Source organism: Euprymna scolopes, chromosome 14 (genome assembly GCF_053919585.1).
Source record: "Euprymna scolopes isolate OS-2025 chromosome 14, ASM5391958v1, whole genome shotgun sequence".
Classification (NCBI taxonomy): Eukaryota; Metazoa; Mollusca; class Cephalopoda; order Sepiida; family Sepiolidae; genus Euprymna; species Euprymna scolopes.
In genome coordinates this window covers 123,096,837-123,123,673 of record NC_136495.1, presented here as the reverse complement: position 1 = coordinate 123,123,673, position 26,837 = coordinate 123,096,837, and the positions used below count along the sequence as shown (strand labels likewise).

Sequence of the window (26,837 nt, the reverse complement as noted above, 5' to 3'; positions counted from 1 at the left end):
GTTAAAATTTAAAAAAATAAATGTTTAAATTTCAATTGGCCGAATGGATTTGGTCCTGGCTAATGTTATTTTATTTATGGAATCGAACAAACCCTAGCTGACATACCCGTTCTAGAACGGTGTTCTCCCCAGACACGGCATATTTTTATACGAGTTGTTAAGATTTTTATTTTTCCTCTGAGTAGAAAAACGAATCAGATGTCGGTAGCACAACGACAATGTGAAAATATATTACTTAATGTAACTCAAAATGTTATGTAGATAAATCCTTTTTCGATTAATTTTGTGTCAAACTTATTTTTTAAATTTATTTGGATACAGGGCAAATTTAGGTTGATGCAATCCTTAAATGTTTAGAAGTTTACAAAGAATAATATAGTCATGTTACTCAATGTAAGTAGTACATATTCCACAATTCATTCGTTAATTCGTTTAGGAAATCATTTAGTACACGCAGGTCGGATAAGACACTTAATCTTTTATTTTTGTCTTCTTAAATTACAGAACCTTATGGTGATTGCGATTTCGAAGAGACTGATATGTGCGGATACAAGAATGACCCGACGGGAGATTTCCACTGGATTACAAAGAGTGGACAAACAGATACTCGATTTACTGGACCGAAATCTGACCATACTTATGGAACTTCAAAAGGTGCGTCTGTTTCTCTCTCTCTCTCTCTCTCTCTCTCTCTCTCTCTCTCTCTCTCTCTCTCTCTCTCTCTCTCTCTGCCGTTACGATGATTTCTCTCTCTCTTTCTCCCTCTCTTTGTCTCTGTCTTTCTCTCTTTCTCTGTCTCTCTTTCTCTGTCTCTCTCTCTCGTTCTGATACAGTGGTCGAATGTAAACAAAACAGATATAACTCTCGCTCTAATCCGTCTCTGGCTATTTCTCTCTCTCTCTCTCTCTCTCTCTCTCTCTCTCTCTCTCTCTATCTATCTATCTATCTATCTCTCTATATCTATCTCTATCTCTATCTCTAAAGACATTTAGAGAAAAAAAAGAAGGAGGGAGGCATAGAGAGAGAGAAGGGCAAATACTTTCGTGATGCTCAGTAATCGCCTTATTTAATGTAAAACACCAGCCTCCTGTATTGGTAGACGCCATGTTGGATAACGGCTTGCACGTTCGGTTTAGTTAACAGCATTGTAATCTGGAATAAGGGATCGGTCAGATCTAAGCCAATCAGAATAGCAGGAATGTTATAGGAGATAAGGTATTATTTTTCGAATTGAGGGACGGGAATTAAACGTTTGAACTATTAGTTTATGAATCAGTTACGAAGAGTGTAACCACAATATCCATGCCATGTGTATAAATACCTGCGATGTTTATGGGGATCAGTAACAGGACTTCAGAAATAGGGGGGAAATCAGGACTACTCCCTCTGTAGGTTAATGCGATAGTGCTGGTGTAGCTCCTCGGAAGGAATCTAGGATTTTATTTTAACACCTGGATGTGTCAGAAAAGTATTTATAAAGTTACATAAGATAGTGGCTAATAGACTAGACATAGAAAATTTGTATGTGGCCTCTGTTGTTGTAAACTTACGGTATTTTGGTCCAGGGGGGGAGGAAACTACGCCTATTTTATTATATATAGGGATTATAATTCTTTGCAATATTTTGTGTATAAAACTACATTTTATTAATGTTAATGTTTTCGCCGTAATATTACTGAAAACGATTTATTTAGCTTGTAGTGCTGGGCAGAAGCAGAAAATTTCATTGCATAAAACATAAGACCCGTTATATTTATTTATCCCCAGTCCTGCTTAGTTATACTAACCGCGAAGACATAAAAAAAATCATCAATAATGCCGCATAACACACACAATCTATGTATGTGTAGCAATAAAAAAGTGTAGTCATCAAATATCTAATATATCTGATTCACTGGTCTGCGAAGGGTAAAGCACCTATAAGTGATTCTAGGGTAATTCTCTATGCAGAATCTAAACACCCCACTCATTTTGTTCAAGCAGGTCACGTTTTTGAGATAAAAATAATTAAAAGCGTTATTTAATGCTATTTATTCTCTTTAATTTTGGAAAAAAATTCTTGACAAAAAAATTTTGTTTTTCTTGCATAGTTAAGAAGATAAAGAGGATTATAGAAAATCCAATCATGGATGAAGGGCCTTTTCGGTGATTTTATCCTGTGTTAGGCAGCCACCATATCTCGTTTCAAACACCAACAGTTGTCCGCAATAAAGTGCACATCCTAGCGAGATGAGTAGCGTTCGTCCATGACACGAATATTCTGGTGTAAACGTTCTCCCTGTTCATCACTAAAGTCACCACAATTCCGAGAGAAATAGTCTAAGTCGAACCGTAGAAAATGCATTTTGACTGATATGCGAACCCCTAATTTTTATAACTGTTCAAGAGCTCATCAACTTCTTTCTCATATTCTACACTTTGGTTATTTCTTAGAATGTTTCTTATTGAATCAAGCGACCACCAAAAGGACAGCTCAGCTGTATGCAGTGCATCGTCAAACATTGAGTCCTTCATAAGTTCCCTTATCTGATGCCCATCTGAAGAAAAGTAAATCTCATGCCGTCCTTGCTGAAGAAAAGTAAATCTCATGCCGTCCTTGTTCCTTGCCTTCACACAGTTCTTCATCAATCCAAGTTTGATATGTAAAGGTGGTTCAATAAGTCAACCAGGTTCCAAACGTTGTCGTCGTGGCCATTCTTGTCTTACAAAATGTTGATCATCAGCCCGACTATCCGACAAACACAAAAACGTGGATACTTTGTGTATCCACCCTGTAGTCCTAAAGCCAATCCAACTACCTTAAAATCTCCACAGATCAACCAACCGTGGTCATTGTAGTTCAGTAGCTGATCCATGTTGTTATGAGTTTCTTTCATTTGCATTGAATGAACGATTTGAATTGAAGAGTATTTATTTCCGTTGTGACGGAGGACTACATTGAAACTTCTACTGGAAGAGTCGATAAACAGTCTCCATTCAGTAGCAACATAGTCCAGCCCCATTGATTGAATCAAATCAGCAATGTCGCTGCAGTAAACTAATGACGAGACCTTCTGGGATGTGAAGAACTGTCTAAATTCTTTTTCATGCTCTCGGTACCAAAAGGATGTTGTCTCAGGTGCTAGCAAAATTTTCTCACGAAGATGAGTACCCAGAAGCTGTACTGATAAGTTTGATAGGTTTAAATCCCGTACCAGGTCATTGAGATCTAATTGTGTTAGGGTCACTGGCCGGTCATTCTCTTCTGGCAAGTATTCCCCACTCCTTGCCCTGTCTAGTGCGTTAACAGATTCTGATTCAGAGCTAGATTCTATTGCAACATCTGGGTCAGGAACAGGCAGGCCTGAACCATGAAGGACTGGTCGTATGGCAGACGGAACATTAGGATGCTGAATAAAATGCTTGTTCTTGCGGTTGACTCCTTTAAGATTAGTCATGCAGAAATACATGATCTTTACCATTTCTCCAAACCATTGGAACAGCGAATGACATACTCTTCCTTTTTTTATTCTCCAATCACGCAAGTTCTCGACACATGTTTTGCAGCAAACATGGGGTGCAAATGGTTTGTCCTGGCCCCCAAGCTTAATTCCAAAGTAAGCATGATACGCCTTCTTCACAAAATCAGTTATATTTGCAAGTCGACGGGGAAGAATCACATTACCACATATTTAGCAGAACCTATCAGGATGATTTGTGTATTTGCGTTCCATTTTTTGTCAATCTAAGATACGTGTCCAAAATAGAAACACAAGAAGCACAGATTCTTATAAAAGGCATAGATTCTTATAAAATCAGTCACATTGATTGGAGATCACACTTTTCTAAACCATTTTCAGATTCAATGTTGTCAATACAGTTTGTCAATGTAATCGTTTCAGTTTCGGTTTCAGCTTCCTGAAAGTAAACAAAAACATAATTAAGCTTCAGTATCAGTTTCAGGGTGCTACCGTATAATTTTTATGCAAAAAAAAAAGATTAGGTTATACCTGCAGCCTGGTTTTCCCTATACTTAGCACTATACAACTATACAAGACCCAAAATTCGTATTTCTCATATCTCAACCATTAGATCTGATCCAAGGAAACATATGGCATTTTTGGATTCAACCTACGAAAAAAACTATAAATCACTTGAATAACCTTCGACCTTTGAAAAAAAAGACGCTGGTCAGTGTTATCAAGCAATATTAGAACGGTTCATTATAAACGATATGAAATATATGCACAGATGTTAATATTATTAAACTAGAGAATATGAGAGATAAGTTGTGATATAACCAAAGACCAGTGGGTCACAAGACAGGTCATACTTTTCTATCACGTATATATATTTTTAAATAATATTTATTAATATAAATATTTAATAAAAAAAAAATTTTAAACAAGATATAAAAATAAAACATAAAATTTTTTTCAAAACCTTTATTAAAAATTTATTTTAAAATTTATAAATATTTATCGTGAAAAAGTCAATATTTGTTGAAAAATATATATGCATCTGAATCTGGGCAGCAGATGCTAAAAACAGCCTATCCTGCCTTGGCAGAGTACAAAATAGACTTCGTGGCTTAGTGGGGGATGCCCTTTTCTCTTCCCTACAACCTCTCTCCCACAGAAGAGACGTTGCGAGCCTGTCTTTGTTTTATTGTTACTTCCGTGGCAAGTGCCCATCTGAGCTCCAATCTCTGGTTCCCCCTCGCCAATCTTTTACGAAAAACACCCGTCTAGCTGAATCCACTGTCAATAATTTTCCCCACTCTTTATCTGTGCCATAATCAAAACGTAGATTCCATGAACAAAGCTTCTTTCTTAGAAGTGCACGACTGTGGAACTCTCTTCCGTTTGCCTGTTTCTCACTTGACTACAATTGGATTGTCTTCAAGTCAAACATAAACAAATTCCTGATAAACCTCAGCCTTAAGTAAGACACTTTATCAAATCTCTATTACTAACGATTACTACGATATTATCCCATTGATTAATGTACACGCAATAACCCTTGTCCCCGAGTGGCTTCCGTGCCTTGATAAGGGGTGACTACCATGTAAAAAAACAATATATATATATATATACAGATAGATTGATCGATAAATATAAAAATAAATATACAAATGCGAACGTTCGAACAATTTATCGAATTGAATATACTTTGATATTATTTTTTTCTTAAAAAGGCAAATATATACACCTCTTCTCTCCAAATCATATCAAATGTCTCAGTAGCCTTGAATGGTTTGGAGTTAACCTGATCTTTTATTTCACGCCAGCGGTAGTTTAACACCAACATTTTTGCGTAGACGCATACCAAATATATTATTCTTTGTCCGTTTATTTGTGTCCGCTCCTTTATTTTCTGTCGTTTTGTTGTTGTTGTTGTTGTAGTTGTTGTTTTCTTTGTCTTTTGGTTTTTGAATTTACTATTGTTTTTCTTTGTTTCAATTTTAAATTCAAATTTTATATTATATCACATATTACATTACCTTTATCTTGTGCCTTTTCTCCATTTATTTTATTTTTTTTTTATTTCATAGTTTATTTTTATATTTCTATAGTTAAGAAGCCACGTGAGTTTTTACGGTTGCAGTTTTTTCGTTTGTCTCAGTTGCATTAAGGACTTGACTTTCTTAAAGGCAACATCGCCCGACAAGATCTTTATTTATTCATAACTAATTAACCTAAACATTGTCATAATCGTGTAACAAAATTAAAATGTTTATTTAAATAATAATAATAATAATAATAATAATAATAATAATAATAATAATAAATTGCTATGTTTATAATTCAGCATTCTTATATAAATCTCGTTAAATTCATTATTTTTTATCTTTGATATATTCTTAACCTTGAATCTATATACCTATAAAATTGAGTTTTTCTCGCTCTGACATTGATATTAAAAGTCTACTTTTTCTATTCAAAAAAATTAAAACGAACTTATTAATATATTCAGTCATATATATAATTTTATATATATATATTATATATGTAAATTTATATATATATATATAAAAGGAGGAAAAGATCTGCCTTAAACCACTAACCTAGTTCTAAAACAGATCCTTTGTTCGATAAAATGCATGCCCATAGACTGATAGGAAGGGGCGCGGTGGATACTAGAAAGCTGATTGGCTAACTAAAATCCTCAACAGAAGAGGACCATATAAAAACGAGAAACAACCACAGACTTCGCGCATAAGCCTGACGAATCCTAGAGTGGATGAAACGCCGAATATTCAGTGTAGCTTAATCGCCATATATATTTTATAAATTACTAATTACTATATATATATATATATATATATATATATATATATATATATATATATATAAGTGAACGTGTGTGTGTGTGTCTGCGTACATTTCCCTACGCAATAACTCTGTCATTTTTTTAATCTACAGACTAGAAATTTTATATACAGAGTACTGAGATTTGGTAAAATCTTTGTGATCGGTTTTCTGCCAGAAATTTGGCTGTTAAAGGGTCAAAGTTCAACGATTTGATCTTTGAGAACTCTACCAAACTCCTCCGACAATTTTGGGTCTAAACACTTGAAATTTTAGATATAGGTTCCTTGGACATGGTTCTAACTTAATAATTCGACTCAATCCCAAAATTATACATTTTAAGCGGTCATAATAGGGGTCAAAGTTTTAAAAAAGTGACCATTTTTTTTGTTTTGTTTTTTTGCTCAGCATACACCTCCAAACCCCCGGACAACGCCGAGAACCCATGCTAGTATATATATATATATATATATATATATATATATATATATATATATATATATATATATAAGTGACCTTATTAGAGGTTGTGCGCGAAAAGTCTCTACCTAACTCTTCTCTAAATATTTGGTCTACAGAATTGAAAATTTTTATATATAGGGTATTTAGACGTGTAATACACTTTCGAAATAGTCTGTAGGCGGTTAAATGGCTGCTAACGGGTTAAAATGAAAAAATACAACAGTTTACCTTTACAGAAATCGTCGACTGGATCTGTTTCCATGCACAAATCTACATTCACAAGTTAAACAACATTATTTTTAACTACTTATATTCGTATGGGCGTGGCTCAGAGGCTAACGAATGAGGTTGGAGAGTCATTGTTTTGGTTTCGGTACTATATGAGGACACTCAAGTCACACACACACACACACACACACACACACACACACACACATATATATATATATATATATATATATATATATATATATATATATATATATATATATATATATATATATACAGTAGCGTCCAAAAGTTAAGGAATGGTCGATCATTTTCTTTTAAATGGCTTCTAACTTTATCTATGAAAAAGGGAAAAAAATTATTGGTGAATTTTCCAATGTTTAATAATGGTAGTTAATATTTTTTTTTAATTACTGGTGTCCAAAAGTTAAGGCCCGGGGAAATTATTAATGAAAAAATAAAGAAACCTTTCTGTATTTAGTGAAAAGCCCCTTGTTTTCAATCACACTATGGCATCTTTTGCTGCAAGACAGAACTAATCATTCACATGTTATAGGGGAGATATTATACTAGGATTTTCTTATACATTCCCATAAATCATCAAGATTTGGGGGTGTTTTTCTGTGATCTTATTACCAATAATTTTCCAAACATTTTTAATTGGCTTAAGGTCGGGTCTCTGAGCTGGCCAATCCATAACGCAAATATTGAATCTATTTAACTCTTCTAAAACTATTTTTGCTTTATGGCACGGTGCGTTGTCTTGCATAAAAATGTCAGAACCAGAAAGATTAGGAACCTCATGTTCTCTAATCAATTCTCTGTACAATCAGACATTTAGTTTTCCATGAATCCTCACAAAAGGGCCAGTTCTTTTTGAAGATATCATGCCCCATGTCACTATACTACCCCTTCAAATTTGACTCTACTTTTAACGCACTTAGGGGACAGTCTTTCTTTATTTTTTCTTCTGACATGTGGTCTTTTGTCTGATCCGAAAAGAGTGAATTAAATTCATCACTAAAATGAATTTTTCCCCATTTTTTTCTTCCCAAAACAAATGTTTTTTCTGCGAATAACAATCTGGCCTTTTTATTTTTAATAGAAATTAAAGGCTTTGAGTATGGACTTCTTGAAAATAATCAAACTTCGTTTAATCATTGTGAGATCGTTAGTCTGGAATTTTTTTTGTCTAGGTTCGGATGTAAAATCCCGGGATATCTAAGCCGCAGTTTTAAAGATGATTGAGTGATTTTTCTATCCTCCCTCTTAGTTGTTATTCGGGGTCGGCCGGATTTTTTTCTTTTCGGTCAATGATAAACCTTTTTTTTCTATTTTCAATAACCCGAAAAACAACGCTTTTAGACCTATTCAATATTTGTTAGTTCATATGTCAAATTTGTTTATATTAAAAAACTAATATGTATTCAAAATCAAAAATAAAAATTTTTTTTTATTATTTAACTACCATTATTAAACATTAGAAAATTCACCAAAATGTTTTCTCCCTTTTTCATAGATAAAGTTAGAAGCCATTTAAAAGAAAATATTTTTCTGTTAAAGAATAATAAACAAAAGCACATCCTAGGTGCTAAGCCACAAATAAATTAATTATTTATCGCCATATCAACCATTTTTTAAAAAACTTTTAAACAACCTTTTGTCTACCGAAGAAATCAATTGTTTGATCTGAAAAGGAGTTATGGTTCTGGCGACATCAACTACTTTCCTCTACAGGGCATCCTTTAGAAATAAATTGCTCTCCTTCCTCATAAACACCTCTTTTCAATATCGACCATAGATGTTCAATGGGGTTAAGATCCAGAGAACACGGTGGACAGCTCATGAGGTTTTTTCCAAAGAAGCCCATAGATTCAAGAAAGGCTGTAATCGCCCTAGCAGAATGGGATGGTGCATTGTCATGCATAAAAATCATCTGAAAGCGACATGACAATGGTAGGTCATCTAACCATGGTGACAAATAGGCCGTGTACGCATTGCTGGTAAGTTTTACACGCTCTGGAACTCGGAATAGTCCAGCCAACTTATCTCAAATGATTCCCGCCCAAAACATGATGCCTCCATCTCCTTCTTGGGGATGAACTCAGTAAGGGGTTGGAATTTCGTTCGAGTTCTAAACTTTGGCCCATCCATCTGGACTGTCAAGAGTAACACGGGTCTCATCTGTAAATAGGACACGTTGGAAATCCATTTTCATGTAATTCTGTGCCCAAGTATTTCGTTTTTCCCTACGTTGTTTGCTACGTTTTTCCCTACGTTGTTTGCTACGTTTTTCCCTACGTTGTTTGCTCAATGAAGGCGTCGGAAGAGTTTAGATGTTCCTTGCCATCTCATTCAACACATTACATCGGGTCTGTCTGGATCTAGGAGCGATTCCAGCTCTTGTAAAAATGGAAGCACTTTATTTATTGATTTTTAAACTACAGTCAAACTAAAATCTATAGATCACCCCCCCCCCAACGAATGCATTTTCACGTTTGAGAAAATATTTGCAAACTTAAAATGTGTAATCGGAAAAAATAACAACTTTATAGTTAAATATTAAGAGATTTCGGAATCAGGAAAAATATTGGAATCCTCCCATCACTAAAATGTGGACACTCGCGTGACTTTCCCCACTCGCACATTTTAATGTAATTTTTTTACTAGTCACTAAAGTTTCGATTTATTAATGTAAAAATGTAGCTAGCTCAGTGTCCTTTTCAACAACGCAAACAGTTTAGAAATTTGGTTCAGAACTGAATTAGATATTGATTTTTGAAAGTGAGAATATTAGACTCAAGAATATAGTCAACCACTGCAATGATTGGATAATGTATCTTTTATTATTTGTTTCGGCTTCGGTTGACTTTCCTATGAATTTTCCGAATATCACGATGTGACAGGTTTCTCCTGGTGCCCTTATCCTTTCTGGATTTGGTGTTGGAGTTGTTCACGAATGAAGCCAAAGTTTTTGGGTCCCTTTCCAGGTCTATAGCAATGAACAATCTTTCTACGAGTCCAGCAACAATCCTTTCCTTTTCAACAACTCTTAATCGCCCCCCTTTTTTTCGCATTTTATAAGACTTGCAATAAAGCGATACAATTTTCATTTTTGTGACGTATATTCAGTGAAATATTGGTATTTTACTAATATGCAATAAAGCGATTAACACAGTTTATATAAATATATATTTTTTCGTTTTAATCTTACTGCTATATATTAGGTTCAATATAATTATTGATGGAGAATAGTCCTTGCAATAATAAATAGGTAATCTGCGTGAATTAAAATATTATATTTAAGAGTACCTTACAATCGGACAACGCTGAGCCGTCTGCAAGCATATATATATATATATATATATATATATATATATATATATATATATATATATATATAAAGCTGAATGTGTGTGTGTGTGGTCACGAATAGGCTCCTATATAGTTGACTATTTAAAAACCTGATTACATATAATGATAGAAGATGTATCGAGACACGTGAATGGGCATGTTTGATCTGGTAGAAGGGTGGTTCATAAAAATTGAGGTCTGCTTACGCCCTTGGCCCCCAAAGTATGGAAATAAAAAATTTAAAAATTAAAAAAAACGTTTACAAGTGTTTTTGACATAGATGTACATAAGAATACTTTGATAAGTATGTTTCAACTTAAATATGGAGGGTATAATCAAATTGTGGAGTCTGCGTTCGCACCTGGCCTCCATAGAATGGAAATAGGCACAAGACTTTTCATATCTATTTGCGTAAGTATACTTTGATAATTATGTTTCAGTTTGAAGAAATATGGTATAATAAAATCATTGGGTGTTCGTTCGCTCCTGATCTCCATAGAATGTAAATATGTCACAAAATTTAACAGGGTTTTTTAATATAGCCCCACAGAATATTGTGATAAGTGTTTCAGTGTGAACAGGTATGGTATAATAAATTATGGGGTTTATCTGTTTTATTTTTTCATCTTATTTTACTTTGGTTTCGATACCCCCAAATTCGAAGCTATCTCTTTACAACCCTTCCTTTTCATAACCTATCATACTTTCATAAATCAGAGTCCATTTTCTGTAGGCTGTTTTTGAACCTAGTCAACGACGGGTACTTTTGCTAGTATATATATATATATATATATATATATATATATATATATATATATGTAGTCATCGACATACAGTCCTGTTTCGTTGTATCACAACTCATCAGTGCCGTTAGACTAGCACCCCTCTCAAGCGGAGGATTAAACCTAGAACCATCGCGTTGATAGTCAGCAATACTACCAATCGACCCACGGGAGCGGTGCCCGCAAATAACCTCGCCAAATTTCTATTTTAAACAAACATTCGTCCACCACTTTTATAGTGCTACAATTAAGTGGCGGCTGAGATTATTTACGACAGTGCTCTACCCAAAGGATGGGGCTTAAAATATATTTGTAGTCATCGTCATATAGTCCTGTTTTGCTGTATCAAAACTCATCAGTGCCGCTAGACTTGCACCTCTCGGATGCCGACAATTGAACCTAGAACCATATTTCCGATGCCTACACACACACACACACACACACACATATATATATATATATATATATATATATATATATATATATTAGCCTGGGTTCCGGAAACGTGTGTTAAGCAAAAAAAAAATGCTAGTAGGCAAGCAGGTTCGAACCCGTACGGCGAAGGAGGAAAAGAATGTGGAAAAAAACATAACATCTTTTCTGTTGCGCCCGTCGCCAAATCGGAAGTGAAAAATGTTTAAATTAAGGTTAGTCAATCCAAAAGAGAGGATGACTTTCGAAAATATCGGCGAAAAAGCGGTTCCTCCTTGTAGCAATGTGTCCAGTTGAGGGTGAAGGAAATAATGGCTTTAGCAAATTCTTCAATATGTTTCGCCCGAAGGTCGAGCTTTAATATGACACCACTCTCGTTAAAGTCTGTCGGATCTGTTGAAAGTTTCTGCGATACATCATACATACATACATACATTTAAACAGACAAGTGAGATTTATATTATAGATGTTTATTTAAAGAGTAACGCCTACTGTTGACTTTTTTTATTTATAGCGAGGGATTTCTTTCCAGGTCCATTTCAGGTGTCGTCCGAAGGTTTTATTAAGGCATCGTTTTTACTCACACACTGTTGTATGATAGATGATGATATGTATTTATTTATATAAAAAATACAAATAAATAAATATTAATCTTTATTAAAGTGTGTATGATAAATAAAACACGATTAAATTATAATATACTGGTTGTTATGTCTTTTCTTTCAGGTCATTATGTATACATCGAAGCATCGCGCCCACGAAAACTGAATGACACCGCCCGAATGTTATCTCCGATCTATAAAGCAGTTCCAGATGAGCAATGTCTTCAATTCTATTATAACATGTATGGAAAGGACGTGGGAGCACTTAACGTCAGGGTAAGTAAAAGTGGAATTTTTGTTAGGTGGGTTATAACAATTATTGTTGTTAATCTAATGCCTCCGTCCAGTCTCGAAAGAGAAAGGATACCTCTTGTAGGGGCAGCTGCGAGTGTAATTGTGAAGCAAGGATTACGCAATCATCAAACACACCTCTCCTTAATCGGCACGGTTTGAGTCCAGTGGCAAGAAAGAGTCCACGGCGACTGAAAACAATGCCAAGATAAGCGAAGAGCACATACAGCACCTGGTAGTTCAAAATGGTCACCCATTTATTACTGACCAGGTTCAACGTTGCTTAACTTCGGTGATCTTGCGGGAACCGGTGTGTCAACGTGATTATGCCGTACACATTATTGTTAATATCACTGTTATAAATAACACTTTTATAAATATCAGTGACTGCTGGAAATAGTACTGCTATAAATAACACTGTGATAAATAACAATTACTATTGTAAATAACAGTTATAAATAACACTGTTATGAATAAACTGTTATAAATAACAATTACTGTTGTAAACAACACTGTTATAAATAACACTGTTATAAATAACAATTACTATCGTAAATAATAGATATAAAAAGAACACTGTTATGAATAAGCTGTAATAAATTACAATTACTGTTGTAAATAACGTTATGCAACACTAAAAAATTACAGAACATCTGTAGCCATTTATATGTGCACAATGCCGTGGGAAATCTATTTCTAACCCTTTATTGTCATATTAGATGCAGTTTTATTCAAAATTGTCACTTTTGAGAATTACGTCAGTAATGAAAATGGCGAGAGATAGCTTCAAGATATTTTAGCAATGTAGAAATGTTTTAAAGGAAAGCGGAAGCCTGGCATGTTGGTGAACTACCGTTGAAACATAAAAAGAGAGTATGGCACTCAACACAAGAGGATTAAGAGCACAAATGTTATTTAAACTGGCGACTTTGTGTTTTTCATTCATACAGAATAATAATAAAATATGATTTAGAAAACGGTTCCTAAACTAGAGTAATAAAAGGACAAATTTAAATACGTGTTTTTCTTCTTCTTTTTTTCAGGATCGAGTATGCACAGACGATATGTGTACAAACGTGTTTATGCATTTTGATTTTATAAGTCAGTGTATAACGATCGAATACTACATAGTTTTTGACCTCGAAAATGGTCTTATGTGGCACGTACTTTTTTAGCAAACCATTTGAAATAAGAAAGAAAAATAAAACAATAAGCGTATAAAAATAAAACTTAAACAGATTCCCAGGTAGTATTTGCAATATGCATCTTGTTCGGAACATTTTGGAGGAGGGTATTTTACTGTCGGCTTTAGTACTTGATTAGCGACTTAAGCATTAGGTCGATGTTTACATAAAAATTTAACGAATGAAATATGTGATAAACCTGAGTGTGTTTACAAAAAATTCACTTCGTTTGACAGACTGACAGACAAAAATAGAGCCGTTTATATATATATATATATATATATATATATATATATATATATATATATATATATATATATATATATATATAAAAGGCCATGGGTCTGTATGTCTGTCAGTATGTCGGTCTGTCCGGTCTTAAATATGATATTTGAATTTGTCCAGGTTTCGGATATATTCTTATAGAGTCGTGATTTCAACAATAAACAAAAAAAAGTATTCGGATGCCATCAGCTGGAATCGAAACCCAAAGCAAAACGGTAACAGTCAAAGCTGGCGACGTTACCACTGTACCAACGTGACACGCACATGAACTGATAAAAAAACTAAACTAAGATGAATGTACAAAATGTATAAAGATTCTTTTTCAATTTTAGCCCATTTTTGACCTCTTAAAAACTATTCTAACCAGCTATAGACACATAAAACATCCAATTATTTGAGGCCCTTAACTCCGCTCTGCGAGTTTAGTTCTGGAAGAGACACAGTTTCAAAATATCGAGACAGACAGACAGACAGACATATATCCTTTTATATATTAGACTGGGGTGGGCTGCTTTGCACGGTCGTAAAATACGCTTAAATAAGATATTTTAATTTGTCCAGATTTGGTATATATTATTATAGAGTCGTGACTTCAAAAGCAAAAAAAAATGTATTTAGGTATTATCAGCTTTAGGATAATGAAGATATATGTTATTTAACTCTTATTATCTATCCTTATATAAAGATAATCTTAGAATGCTTTGCAATTAAAAGAAACTGTTTTTATTTGGATTATTATATTTGTATTTATCTCTGATGTCATTCTCACAACCTTTCAGTTGATGTAACATATGATTTGTTCAAGTGCGTCTTCTTCAAATCGAGAATATTCATGTCGAACTCAAGAATCTGTAGAGAACTTTTTATTAACCCACGGAGCTGACTCGTTTCGTCAGTCAGGTCCGCGTAGAGTAGTTCTATTTTTAGTGTTGCCCGTACTGAGATCTGAACCGTTAATCCACAAAATATTAAACTTTCACCTGATTATCCCTTTGCACTTATATCCGTTGCGCCACTTAATGTGTGAATCCGAAGAAAGTCTGAGATTTTATCGACTGAACTATTGATAAGAATAACATCCAAGATTTTCCCCACTCTCTACCTGTCTAAATCTAAACGCAGATTCCATGAACAAAGTTTTATTTGCTAGAATGCCCACCTGTGGAACACTGTTCCGTTGGACTGCTTCCCAGTCAAATACAACATAGTATTCTTCGAATCCAATGTGAAGAAGTTCTTGTTAATTCGTCCCCAAAATAATCAAATTCTGCCAAATTTATGCCATTAACGATTACTATACTACCACCTTACATTAATTAACCCTAACCCTTGATTTGCCCTCGGGCCTTGATAAGTGGTGACTCCCAAGAAAAAAGAAAACAAGATAGGAATAGAAGTTCCATTAATCCAAATAAAACAATTTATCAAATCTCATCTAAGAATAAAAATCGCTTATCTTAGTATATGGAATCACTCTTGTTATCGTGACCATCTAGGAATCTCTTCTGAAAATCTCTGGAATAATTTAAGACGATGTTTGGCTCTACTTTGTGTTGTCCTCTACAATCTCTTTATCCTCACACATATTGATTCTTCCTTATGCTGTTCGATTTGTTTTTTGTTTTGTTTTTAATAGATACGTGTGCACGATTTGGACAACACAACATACGAAACCGACAATTACTTGCAGATAGTCGGTGAACAAGGAACAGACTGGTTGCTGGCGGAAGTGGAATTGCCGAAACTTGTGGTGGAGAACCCTCATCAGGTAACATTCAATGTTTATTAGTAACAACTATTTAGGTTATACACCATCTGATTGCATATATTGTAAATAAAATGTAAGACTAATTGATTTCGTACTTTAAATGTGATTGTTACGATGACTGTGCGGTAAGAAGTTCGGGCTAGTGTTATTCGAATCCAGGGCCTGAATTGTTCAGCCGGCATTACAGTCATAATGAGTCATTATTATTGAAGATGTAGATATATAGTATGCTACAAAAAAACAATTGCATATGTGAGTAAAAAATCATTGAATTTCAACGAGGTTGTTGATAGTGATCAATAAAACGGGCAAGATATGATTTTATTCAATTTAGGTAAAGAAAATAAATCTACTGTTTCTGTCTAAACAGACTTCATCAGTCGACAAAAAAGCCTCTGGTCTTAGTCGAGGTATTATCTTTTCACAATCGAGATATATATATATGTATGTATATATATATATATATATATATATATATATATACATATATATATACATATATATATAGTCTAAAGAAGTTTGGGAATATATATATATTGTGTGTGCATGTATGTGTGTATGTATATATATGTATGCGTGTATATATATGTGTATGCATGTATATATATGTATGCATGTATATATATGTATGTATATGCATATATATATATATGTATGTATATGTATATATATGTGTGTATGTATGTGTACGTATATATATATATATATATATATATATATAATCAATTGTTTACCTACAGACTCTAGTTTTTCATGCTAATGCAATCATAAACTTATCAGGAATCAATAATTACGACTAGTCAAAAGAGTCGAATTCAGTCACCTTTGATTCTGCAGCACGGTATCAACCGCTCAGCCACGATAAATTATCATAGGAAAAGAGAGAGAATTTAGTTCTATATAAAGATAAATTCAGAAAGCTTGTCAAACCGTGTCAACAGCAGACGACAGAACATAATGTTTAAACCGTGATACATTTTAAGCTTACATTCAAACCATAATCCCCGAACAAGCAGAAAGGACAGATATAAAATCAACAGTAGATTCTTTTATAAGACTGAAGCGCGATCGAAATCAAGGTTTCCGTTTAAAGCACAATTAAACCGTGATATTTTACTTTAGCATTTAAAATTTTAATTAAAGACATTATATTAAAAATAATTTTATAAAATTAACTCTAGGTTCTCTATAATGCAATATAGACTACAATGTATTGCGGACTAAGTCACTGCGGGGTAGCATGTAAAACTTCCTCCGGGTGCACCGCGATATATCCTCATTTAGAGCAGAATCAATCGATTTGATTGAAAAATGGGCGATTTTACCGACTTCGATGACAATACAAATATGGGAGTGTGAAACATTCGTGGATCATCTTTAATCCTGGCAACGTCGTGTCTATCCGCAAGTATATATATATATATATATATATATATATATATATATATATATATATATATATATATATATTATATTATACAGAAGGTTGAACGGCAAAAAACGACATTACTTTTGCACCAACCTAATAGATAGAAATTGTAAGTTTCAAGACGTTAAAATAAATACTATATATATATATATATATATATATATATATATATATATATATATACCTAATAGATAGAAAATGTAAGTTTCAAAACGTGAAAATAAATACTATATATATATATATATATATATATATATATATATATATAGTATTTATTTTCACGTCTTGAAACTTACAATTTCTATCTATTAGGTTGGTGCAAAAGTAATGTCGTTTTTTGACGTTCAACCTTCTGTCAAAAAAAACGACATTACTTTTGCACCAGCCTAATATATGATTTAAAAACGAATTAGGCCTTACTAGATTACCTTAAATACTTTTTTTATAATCGTTGGGTCGAGTTAATTTTATCCAAAACCGGTCATCAATTTTACTTGAATATATAGAGTTGTTTTGTTTTTTGTTTGTTTCTAAAAACCGTCCTCGGCCAACATAATAGAAATAATGAAGTAATATAATTTTGAACTTGTTTTGAAGTAAAAGTTAATCTTGTAGAAAGGGCAAGTAGTATTGTATATGTATATGAGAGAAAGAAAGAAAGAGAGAAAGAAAGAGAGAGATAGCGGAGATAGAATGAAAAGCTTTAGGAAATAAATGTTCTCTTTAAATGAGAGCGGTTTTAACTAGCTTCCTCTGAAGGAAGAAGTTTCATGGGAGTATTAAATTCACAAACGGTTCTCAGTCGCATGCATATCCCTATTAGGAAAAATGACGATGTTAGGTTTTTGCAACTTTTGCAGCAGGTGTCGACGTCCTCCTATATACAGCGCTTGGTATTCCGGAATCGCTTACCTATCTGGTCACCCATCTGTTACTACCCAGGCTCAACGTTGCTTAACTTCGGTGATCTAACGGAAAATGATTTGTTAACGTGATTATGCGTTATATACTCTTCATGTGCTTCAATTAAAAATCATTTTTTTTTTGTTTTTTGTTGTTTTTTTTTTGCAGTTGATATTCGAAGGTGTTACTGGAAGTGGCGAACGCGGAGACATAGCTATAGACGACATAATTATCAATTATGGAGAATGCGAAGTTGGAGGTAACGTAGCTTATAAATGGTATTTATATGCGTTAATATTGCATTTATATCACCGGCTATGTTTGCTAGATGATTAGCCAATATGACTTAATCTTGACCTTAACTTTAATGCGGGCCTTGAAATCAGCTAAACCGTTGCTGATTATATTTAAGTTTCATTTTGTTGAGATTGCCTGGATTTACAACCGATTTGCGCGTCCTGCCAAACTCGGGAATCTTTATGAAACTGACTTAATCCATGGGGGTAAATTGATCTCGTTCAGCTATGATCGGGTAAAAGTCTTAAATAACACAACACTGAAATACGGTAAATATAATACTGAAGGGGGATCCATAGACATTTATATATCTGTCTAATTTTCATAACTATTTTTTAATCGGCCTATAATCAATTAATATGGGACTATACATTTGTAATTTTATGTTTATTTTTTCCTATATATCTGCAATAGTTTTGTCGATATTAACAATAATAAATTAATTTAATTTAATAAAAAAAATAAATTACGAATTTTTTTCTCAAATATGCTCATTAAGTTATTATACTTTAATAGAAACTATGTTGTCTTAGCTAACAAAAAATATATACCGAGGAGGTATGACAGTTCACAGAGAGAGGAGACTTACCCCTAATTATCTCTCTTCCACTCTCTTTCTGTGAGGTTTTTTAAAACAATAAAAAAGGGGGAATGGCATTCTCTCTCCATCTCCTTCAACTTCACCGTGTCTCTCTCTATTTCTCTCTTTCTCTCTTTCTCTCTTTCTTACACTCTTTCTCATTCCCTCTATTTATCTATCGACGCCAAATTTGTATTTTTATAATATTTAGTTTTATTAAAAAATAAAGAAATTTCTCAAAATTATCAAGATGTTAATATTTATCTAACTAACATGGGTGCCCGGCGTTGCCCGGGTGTTTGGCAGTGTATGCTGAGCAAAAATAAACGGTCAATTTTTTTTTAACTTTGACCCCTATTATGACTCCTCAACATTTGTTTTGGGTTCAAATCAAGTTAGTAAGTTAGATCCATGTCCAAGGAACCTATATCTAAAATTTCAAGTGTTTAGACCCAAAATTGTCGGAGGAGTTTGGTAGAGGTCTCAAAGGTCAAATCATTGAACTTTGACCCCTTAACAAAGTAATTTCTGGCCGAAAACCGATCACATCGATTTTCCGAAATCTCAGTACCCTGTATTTCAAATTTCGAGTCTGTAGACTAAAAATTGACAGACACACAGACACACAGACACGTTCATTTTTATAGATATATACATTATATGAAAAAACATCAAAGTTTGTTTCTTGCATTCATAAGAACTTGTAAATGAAATGTTTACTATTTAAACGGTTTGTTTCAAGTAGCTACCTTTTCAAAGCAATAGAGAGCTAGCAATTACAGCTATTATTAATATATGTAAAAGACAGACATTTATAAACAATGTATAATGATGTGTTTAGATTTTAATTAAAACTATATAATTTCAACAAATCACACGTTTAAACTATTCATTCTATATTATAAGACACAGTTAACATAAAAATCTAATAAATTACTGGATCGGTTAAACGAGAACACTCATAAAATCCCTTTATTATGTTGGGCCTTTTGGCTATGATCACAGCGTAATATCTGTGTTATGTTATAGAGGGCAATGCAAAGGTCTCGACGATTATTATTATTATTATTATTATTATTATTATTATTATTATTATTATTATTATTATTATTGATCTGTTAACTGTTATGTAGAAAAGATATGCGAAGAGAATGTTTTGAAAGATAGGAATATTTAGCTAAAATATTTGTTAAAATGTAAAGGAAGAATTTCACCTGAGATTTAGATTTATGAACAATAAAATATTACAAAGATAGTTATGTAATAAATATATTTAGGAATTCAATTTTATCTAAACAATGGAATTGACCTGTTAACAAAGAAAGAGATCTTCTGACTACTGTTCTCATCTTGAGTGTGATTTTCACAATGTTTCGGTCGATGTAAACTCCGACCTTCTTCAGGTGTATTTTGTCGAACTCGGTTATATCTCACAGGACTAGTGAATCTCTTGACAAAGGCTTCCTTTCTCCTTGACATATAAAAGGCCTTCGACAAGGTATGGCATAAGGGCCTACTTCACAAGATTTCCAGCTACGGTATAACTGGAAATGTTTTCTCAATCATTAAATCATTTCTCTCCGATAGGCTCATAAGAGTAGTGGTCGATGGACAAAAATCAGAGGCCTGCAGTATTAATGCTGTAGTCCCTCAAGGGTCAATCCTGGGCCCAACTCTCTTCCTGATCTACATCAATGACCTCTCTAAACACATACTTAAATCATTCGTTGACATCTATGCTGATGACACGACCATCTACGGCAACACATCAAAGGCTGTAAATGACAAAGTTCTCTCTGATTCTCTCTCCTCTGATCTCGAGCGAGTGGTTCAGTGGGGGAAGACGTGGCTGGTTACCTTTAATGCATATAAAACCAAAGTCCTATCTTTACATCATCAACGCTCTGATCCCCATCTGGCATCAATTGAAATGGATGGCTCTCGTCTAGGAGAAGCCCCATGTTTTGACAAGTTTCTGGGTTTGTCCTTTACTCCTGATCTGAAATGGAACGTACATCAAGTCTGTTGCCAAGGTCGCTGGAAAGATGTTGGGATCATTCTACCGCTCCAGAAGATATCTCACTATTGATGCAATTCTCTATCTATATAAAAGCCAAGTACGTCCAAGGATGGAATACTGCTGCCATATCTGGGCAGTAGCTGCTAAAAACAGCCTATCCTGCCTTGACAGAGTACAAAATAGACTTCGTGGCTTAGTGGGGGATGCCCTTTTCTCTACCCTGCAACCTCTCTCCCACAGAAGAGACGTTGTGAGCCTATCCTTGTATTATCGTTATTTCCATGGCAGGTGCTCATCTGAACTCCAATCTCTGGTCCCCTCTCGCCAATCTTTCACGAAAAACACCCGTCTAGCTGAATCCACTCTTTATCTCTGCCTAAATTAAAACGTGGATTCCATGAACAAAGCTTCTTTCTTAGAACTGCACGCCTGTGGAACTTTGTTCCGTCTGCCTGCTTCCCTCTGGACTACAACTTTGATTTCTTCAAGTCCAACGTAAACAAATTCCTAATGAACCGCCCTCTTAAATAAACACTTCATTAATTCTCCACACTAACGTACAATAACCCTTATCCCTGAGTGGCTTCCGGGCCTTGATAAGTGGTGACTATCGTGTAAAAAAAACAATCCCACAATATAACACTTTTGTGCTTAAGCAATTCGATAAAAAATTCGCATTGAATCCTCGTTATTTCTTTTTCAGCGATGTTAGACGATACTTTTTTTTCTTTGTGTCTTTAAAGGCTAAAACTTGCTACATCGAATTAATAAACAACTGGGATATAACGGGGATAAACTGACTAATGATAGGTGAAGCGACAGTGACTAAGTTGTTAATGACACAGAGTAAAACCTGGGTGTGCTAAGTTTGAATCTTAGTTCGTTCAACATAAACATTTTCGACGAACTCACACTTGACCCTGTGTGCTTAACCGTCTAGCAATGGGGCAACTAAAATAGCAAAAGGTGGAACAATACAAACTTTTACACACGTGTCAATATGTAAACGTACTTACAACGTAATAAAGATAAAGAATAACTCGACTCATATTTTTTTCTGTTGAAACAACAGACATTTATTTCCAGGTACTTCCAGAATAACGCCCTGTCTTTTGTTTAAACCTGTCGCTTTCGGTCTATATGTGTAATACGTCTACCTCTGCCCTTTTTTAATGTGATCATCAGTCTGTGCACACGTTCTTCTTTTTAGATTGCTTTTTTCCTTTTTCCTTGCCCTGACGTCTTTTCGCACACGGCTCCGTCAGTTACATACAGCTGCCATAGGTGCGTCCGCGCTCTGTTTTGAAGGGGCTGTCTTCATAGGTATGCCGTGTTCCAGTTCCGTTCGTTCTGTAGCACCACTTTAACTTATAAATGTTGACAGCCTTCACGTGGGCTCTTCCATAAGTACATTATTCAAAAAGTCTTTGGGAAAACAAATGCGAATACGAGAATAAATCCAGACGTTGTAGCATGCTTATCGCTATGAATGTATGCGTTAATAAACAATTGTTTTCTGATTTCTTTCTTTCCAGGTGACTGTGATTTTGATTATGGCCGTTGCACATGGATGAATGTGAATATGGGAGACGATTTCGATTGGATGGTTGGATCCGGAAAAACTTCAAGCGTAGAGACCGGTCCATTGACTGATCACACGAAACAAACGTCCCAAGGTAGAAAAAAAACGTTGGCACTCTTTCCTAAGAATACATTTTAAAGCTTAAGATATAGCAAATAATAAGATAACCTAATAATTCATAACAATTCACTTTTGAATTGAAAGCCACGTTTAATTTCAGAAGAGTTTCCGATAGGTAGCTAATCTGTATACGTCCTGGAGATAAAGAGTTTTCGGTGGGTAGCTGTCCTGTATAAGTCTTGGATTTTAAAATTTTTAAGGCAATAAGCAAAAATCTTTCTCGCGTCCACACGAAAAAATTATGTGCGGGAATGCTAAAAGATTCAATATATTTACGAAGTAATTCTCGATTCGGAATGGTTGCTAGCAGAACGTGGATCCATTTGATTGGTCAGTTTCTATCGCTAGTGTCTGTAAGTAAAACATTTAATCTTTTTTAATCATATCCTTCTATTATACGTATAAAAAATATGACAATATTTTCTATAAAGTATTCTTTTAATAATAGTCGTTGTGTACTTATGTATTGATTTTAATTACGAAAACACAAATACACACGAAGCCTTTTGTTGAGTGTCGCGTAATGATCCGGATTTTGTATTAGAAAAGAGGGCACAGAAGAATTTTTTGGAAATAAAAGTAACGTATGGTAATAATGTTTCATCATATGATTTTGTAAAATGCTTGAATCGTTAATTAAAACATGCCCGGAAGTCTGTGGAACCAGCTCCCACACCTTATTGCCCCCTTCTGCTATTGATTAGACATGTGTCAGTCAAGTTCAAGCAGATATTTTGGAAGATCAACGTGTGACTAATGGAAAAAAAAGTGCAAGAACTCAAGATTAAGACGAGGTCTGTGAAAATTATAATTCATGACTAGGGCTATGACCACAGCATATTCTTTTCATTGTTTTGACTCTCGAGTATATATCCGACACAGTTAGACGCAGTTAATCAACCGAGAACCACATCACTCTATATAAAAGCATATAAGATATCAACAGATATACACTCGAGAGTCAAAACAATGAAAAGAATATGCTGTTGGCATAGCTCTATTCATGATTGATCGCATATGTATAAGGTCTCCGTCAGGGATTCCCAGGTTGCTGACACCTTTCCAGAAGCGAGACCGTGTCGAGTGCTCGAGGCTAGATTTTGAAATATATGAAGAAGATTAGTCAAGGTTTTTCAAAAAATATTTATCACACAGAATGAAACCTCGTTATATCACTATGAACATCAGTGGCCATTTTGGAAGCAAGCAGTGAGTTTATATATTCATCAGGTAACCCTTCATGACCTTAATTATGATGTAGATGATTATAAAATATTTATTGTTTATTTAAGTTACTTTAAACGGTAATGATACTATGATTATCTCCAAACTGGAAAATTATAAAGTACAATAGATAAACTACCACTGAAAATGTTTGCATTTCACAAACTTGCCTTAATTATTATCTATAGTGCTTGGAAAGGGTGTGTTTATGACAGCAAATGAAATCTTCCACTTTCTGAGACAGATGGCGGCATACTGACTGTAAGAAATAGACAGTTGCAAACTGAAGATATCTGGCATCAATCTAGATACTGAACTAATACATACAAGGCGTTTTTGAAGTAATTTTCACTATATTTATGCCGTTATATTCATCTATTTACGACTGAACGAATTAGTTCAACCAGGTCATACAGGATTAATATACAAGAAACTCAATAGAAGTTAAACACACTATCTTGTACTAATGACTCACCGCTTAGCAAGGCCTAAATCCACTCGAGATTAAGTGTTAATGAGTTTTTCAGTTGTACGTTAAGACCTAGAGGGTTGGAGATGATAGATGAAAATGGATAGAATTTGATTATTTAAGAGAACGGCTCAACAAGAATTTGTTAGCATTCTACTTGAAAACGATCATGTTGTAGTTAGAAGGGAAGCAAGTTCGTGGCATTGAGTTTCACAGACAGATAGTTCTAGAAAATAAACTTTGCTCATGAAAGTGTTTTACTACTTTATGCTGTTCTAATTATTTTTTTTAATTTTAATCAATAATCGATTCATAGCAAATACGAAAATAGTGTGTGAACCACATACAGGTGAGAAGCACACATGTGTAATGAGAGGTGAGAATTAGTCACAGAATTTTAATAAGATACACATGTGTGTGTATGTGTGTAAACGAGCTGAATCCCCATCTATGCCAAAGGCATTTAGTTCTCGAAAAGGAACTCTCCTAGTGGATGCCCCATTTAGCTCCATGCACATATAAAAAGACATAAATATTTTTACAGTGTGTCTGTAACATAGTCGTTACATGACAACACTTGGAACCCACATGTTGTATGCAGACAGTCGCAAGGAAACAAAAACAAGAAAAAACTCGACTCCATATTTTTTAGATGAAGCAACAGATATTTATTTACAGGTACTTCTACCGTAACACCTTGTATTTTGTTCAAAAGTCTTCTCGTACTCTAATATCTTTAACAAAACTCTGCCGTGTCGAACACGTTATACCTTGTCCTTGTTTGGTCATGTTTAGGACACGTCCTTCACTCTAGCTCTCAGCGAACGTGTGTAACACGTCTATCTCTGCCTTTTTTTCTATTTCTTTTATTCTTCCTCGCTGTGTCGTCACCTTGCACACGGCTCGGTCATTTGCATAGAGCTGCTGCTGCTGGTGCCATATGCGCGTCCTTGGTCTACTACAGTTGTAGCTAGACGTGTATTTGCTGAGAATGCTTTATAGGCGAGGGTAGATACATGATGGGATTGAGTTGAACACCTTTCAAAGAAATAACGCTAAGGTAGGAAAAGACTTGCACCTTTTTTTCGATATACAATTTATTCGATCGTAATCGATACGGATTCTATTATAAGATATTCAAATCGCTTTATTTTTATTATTTCAAAAGGTTTCTACTTGTACATCGAGTCTTCCTTTCCGCGGAAGCCAGGTCAAAAAGCTTGGTATGTTAGTCAGGAGTTCCCGCCAGTTGTTGGAGAAAGTCGATGTTTAACTTTCTGGTACAGTATGAACGGAGCGGGTGTCGGAACTTTAAGGGTTTATATCGCCTTCCGATATAGCGGTAATAATACACTCTGGGAACTGCATCAGGATCAGGGAAATGGATGGCTATTCGCACAGGCACCAATCAAATCCCCAACGAAATATAAGGTAAATATTGTTTTTCAGAACATTTTTTTTAGATGAAGAGTTCATAATTGGAATTATTTGCACAACACCCTATATGTTATTCTTAGAATGGTACGGTCGATGTAACCTCCATAACTTTTTCAAGTGTGTCTTGTCGAACTCTTTATTTTTTTACTTGAGAGTCACCACTTATCAAGCCCCGAAGGCCACTCGAGGATAAGGGTTAATGAATGTAAGGTTCTAGTGTAGTAATCGATAAGATACTTATTTATGAATCATTTACGAAGTATATTGAATTTTTTTAAAAATTCGTTTTAATTTAAAGAATTGGTGTAAATTGGGTAGAATTTGATTATTTATCCATTTATTATCGAAGGCTAAGATGTTGTATTCAATCGGAAAGCAGGACAACAGAACAGTGTTCCACAGGCGGGCAATTCTGAGAAAGAAGCTTTGTTCATGAGATCTGCGTTTAGATTTAGGCAAAGATATAGAGTGCGACAAACTGTTTATAGAGGATGTATCTACTCACGTGTTTTAGTGGACGTTTTGCAAGGGGGGGGGGTCATAGATTGGAGTCCAATCTATCAATTGTCATGAAAATAATGATAGATCAGAAAAAGGCTTGCAACGTCTCTTCTGAGGGAAGGAGTTTGCAGGGAAGAGAAAAGAGCATCATCTACTAGGTTTCGAAGTCGGTTTTGAACTTTATCAAGGCTGGATAGGGCTCGCCGAGCAGTTCCTGCCGAGGTGTGACAACAGTACTCCATTATAGAGCAGCAAGATCTATACGTAATTCCTAACGAAACCATTTTATTTAATCCACGTGTGGTAGATTTCTTCTCGTTCTGTCAAACATGACTGGGTACCAGTCTTAAGTAAATTGTAATTGTACTCTTAATATAGCCTGCAACGCAGCCATCGCGCAATGTATAAAAGTGCTAAGTTAATTCTAAGGGATAATATTCTTTGTGTTAAAGGTTCAATCATAAATACGCCTACTGTACATAAGTTAACATTATCCGTATCCCTAAAAAGACAATACTGATGGTAAATAATTCACGTATACTTAAGTATGTTTATATATTTTTATATACATATCTATCTATAATTTTAAATAATTAT

The 26,837-nt window shown here is 34.4% G+C and overlaps 1 protein-coding gene across 1 annotated transcript in view; it reads left to right on the top strand.

Moving 5' to 3' along the window:
- The window catches only part of LOC145292796 (MAM and LDL-receptor class A domain-containing protein 1-like), a 497,041-nt gene that overhangs the window by 85,891 nt on the left and 384,313 nt on the right, over positions 1 to 26,837 (top strand). The window contains exons 21-27 of the mRNA XM_080138835.1: positions 505 to 654; positions 12,275 to 12,426; positions 13,485 to 13,490; positions 15,547 to 15,678; positions 18,179 to 18,269; positions 22,443 to 22,583; positions 25,471 to 25,733. Coding sequence (XP_079994961.1) covers positions 505 to 654; positions 12,275 to 12,426; positions 13,485 to 13,490; positions 15,547 to 15,678; positions 18,179 to 18,269; positions 22,443 to 22,583; positions 25,471 to 25,733 — 935 coding nt within the window. The remainder of the gene's footprint in view (positions 1 to 504; positions 655 to 12,274; positions 12,427 to 13,484; positions 13,491 to 15,546; positions 15,679 to 18,178; positions 18,270 to 22,442; positions 22,584 to 25,470; positions 25,734 to 26,837) is intronic.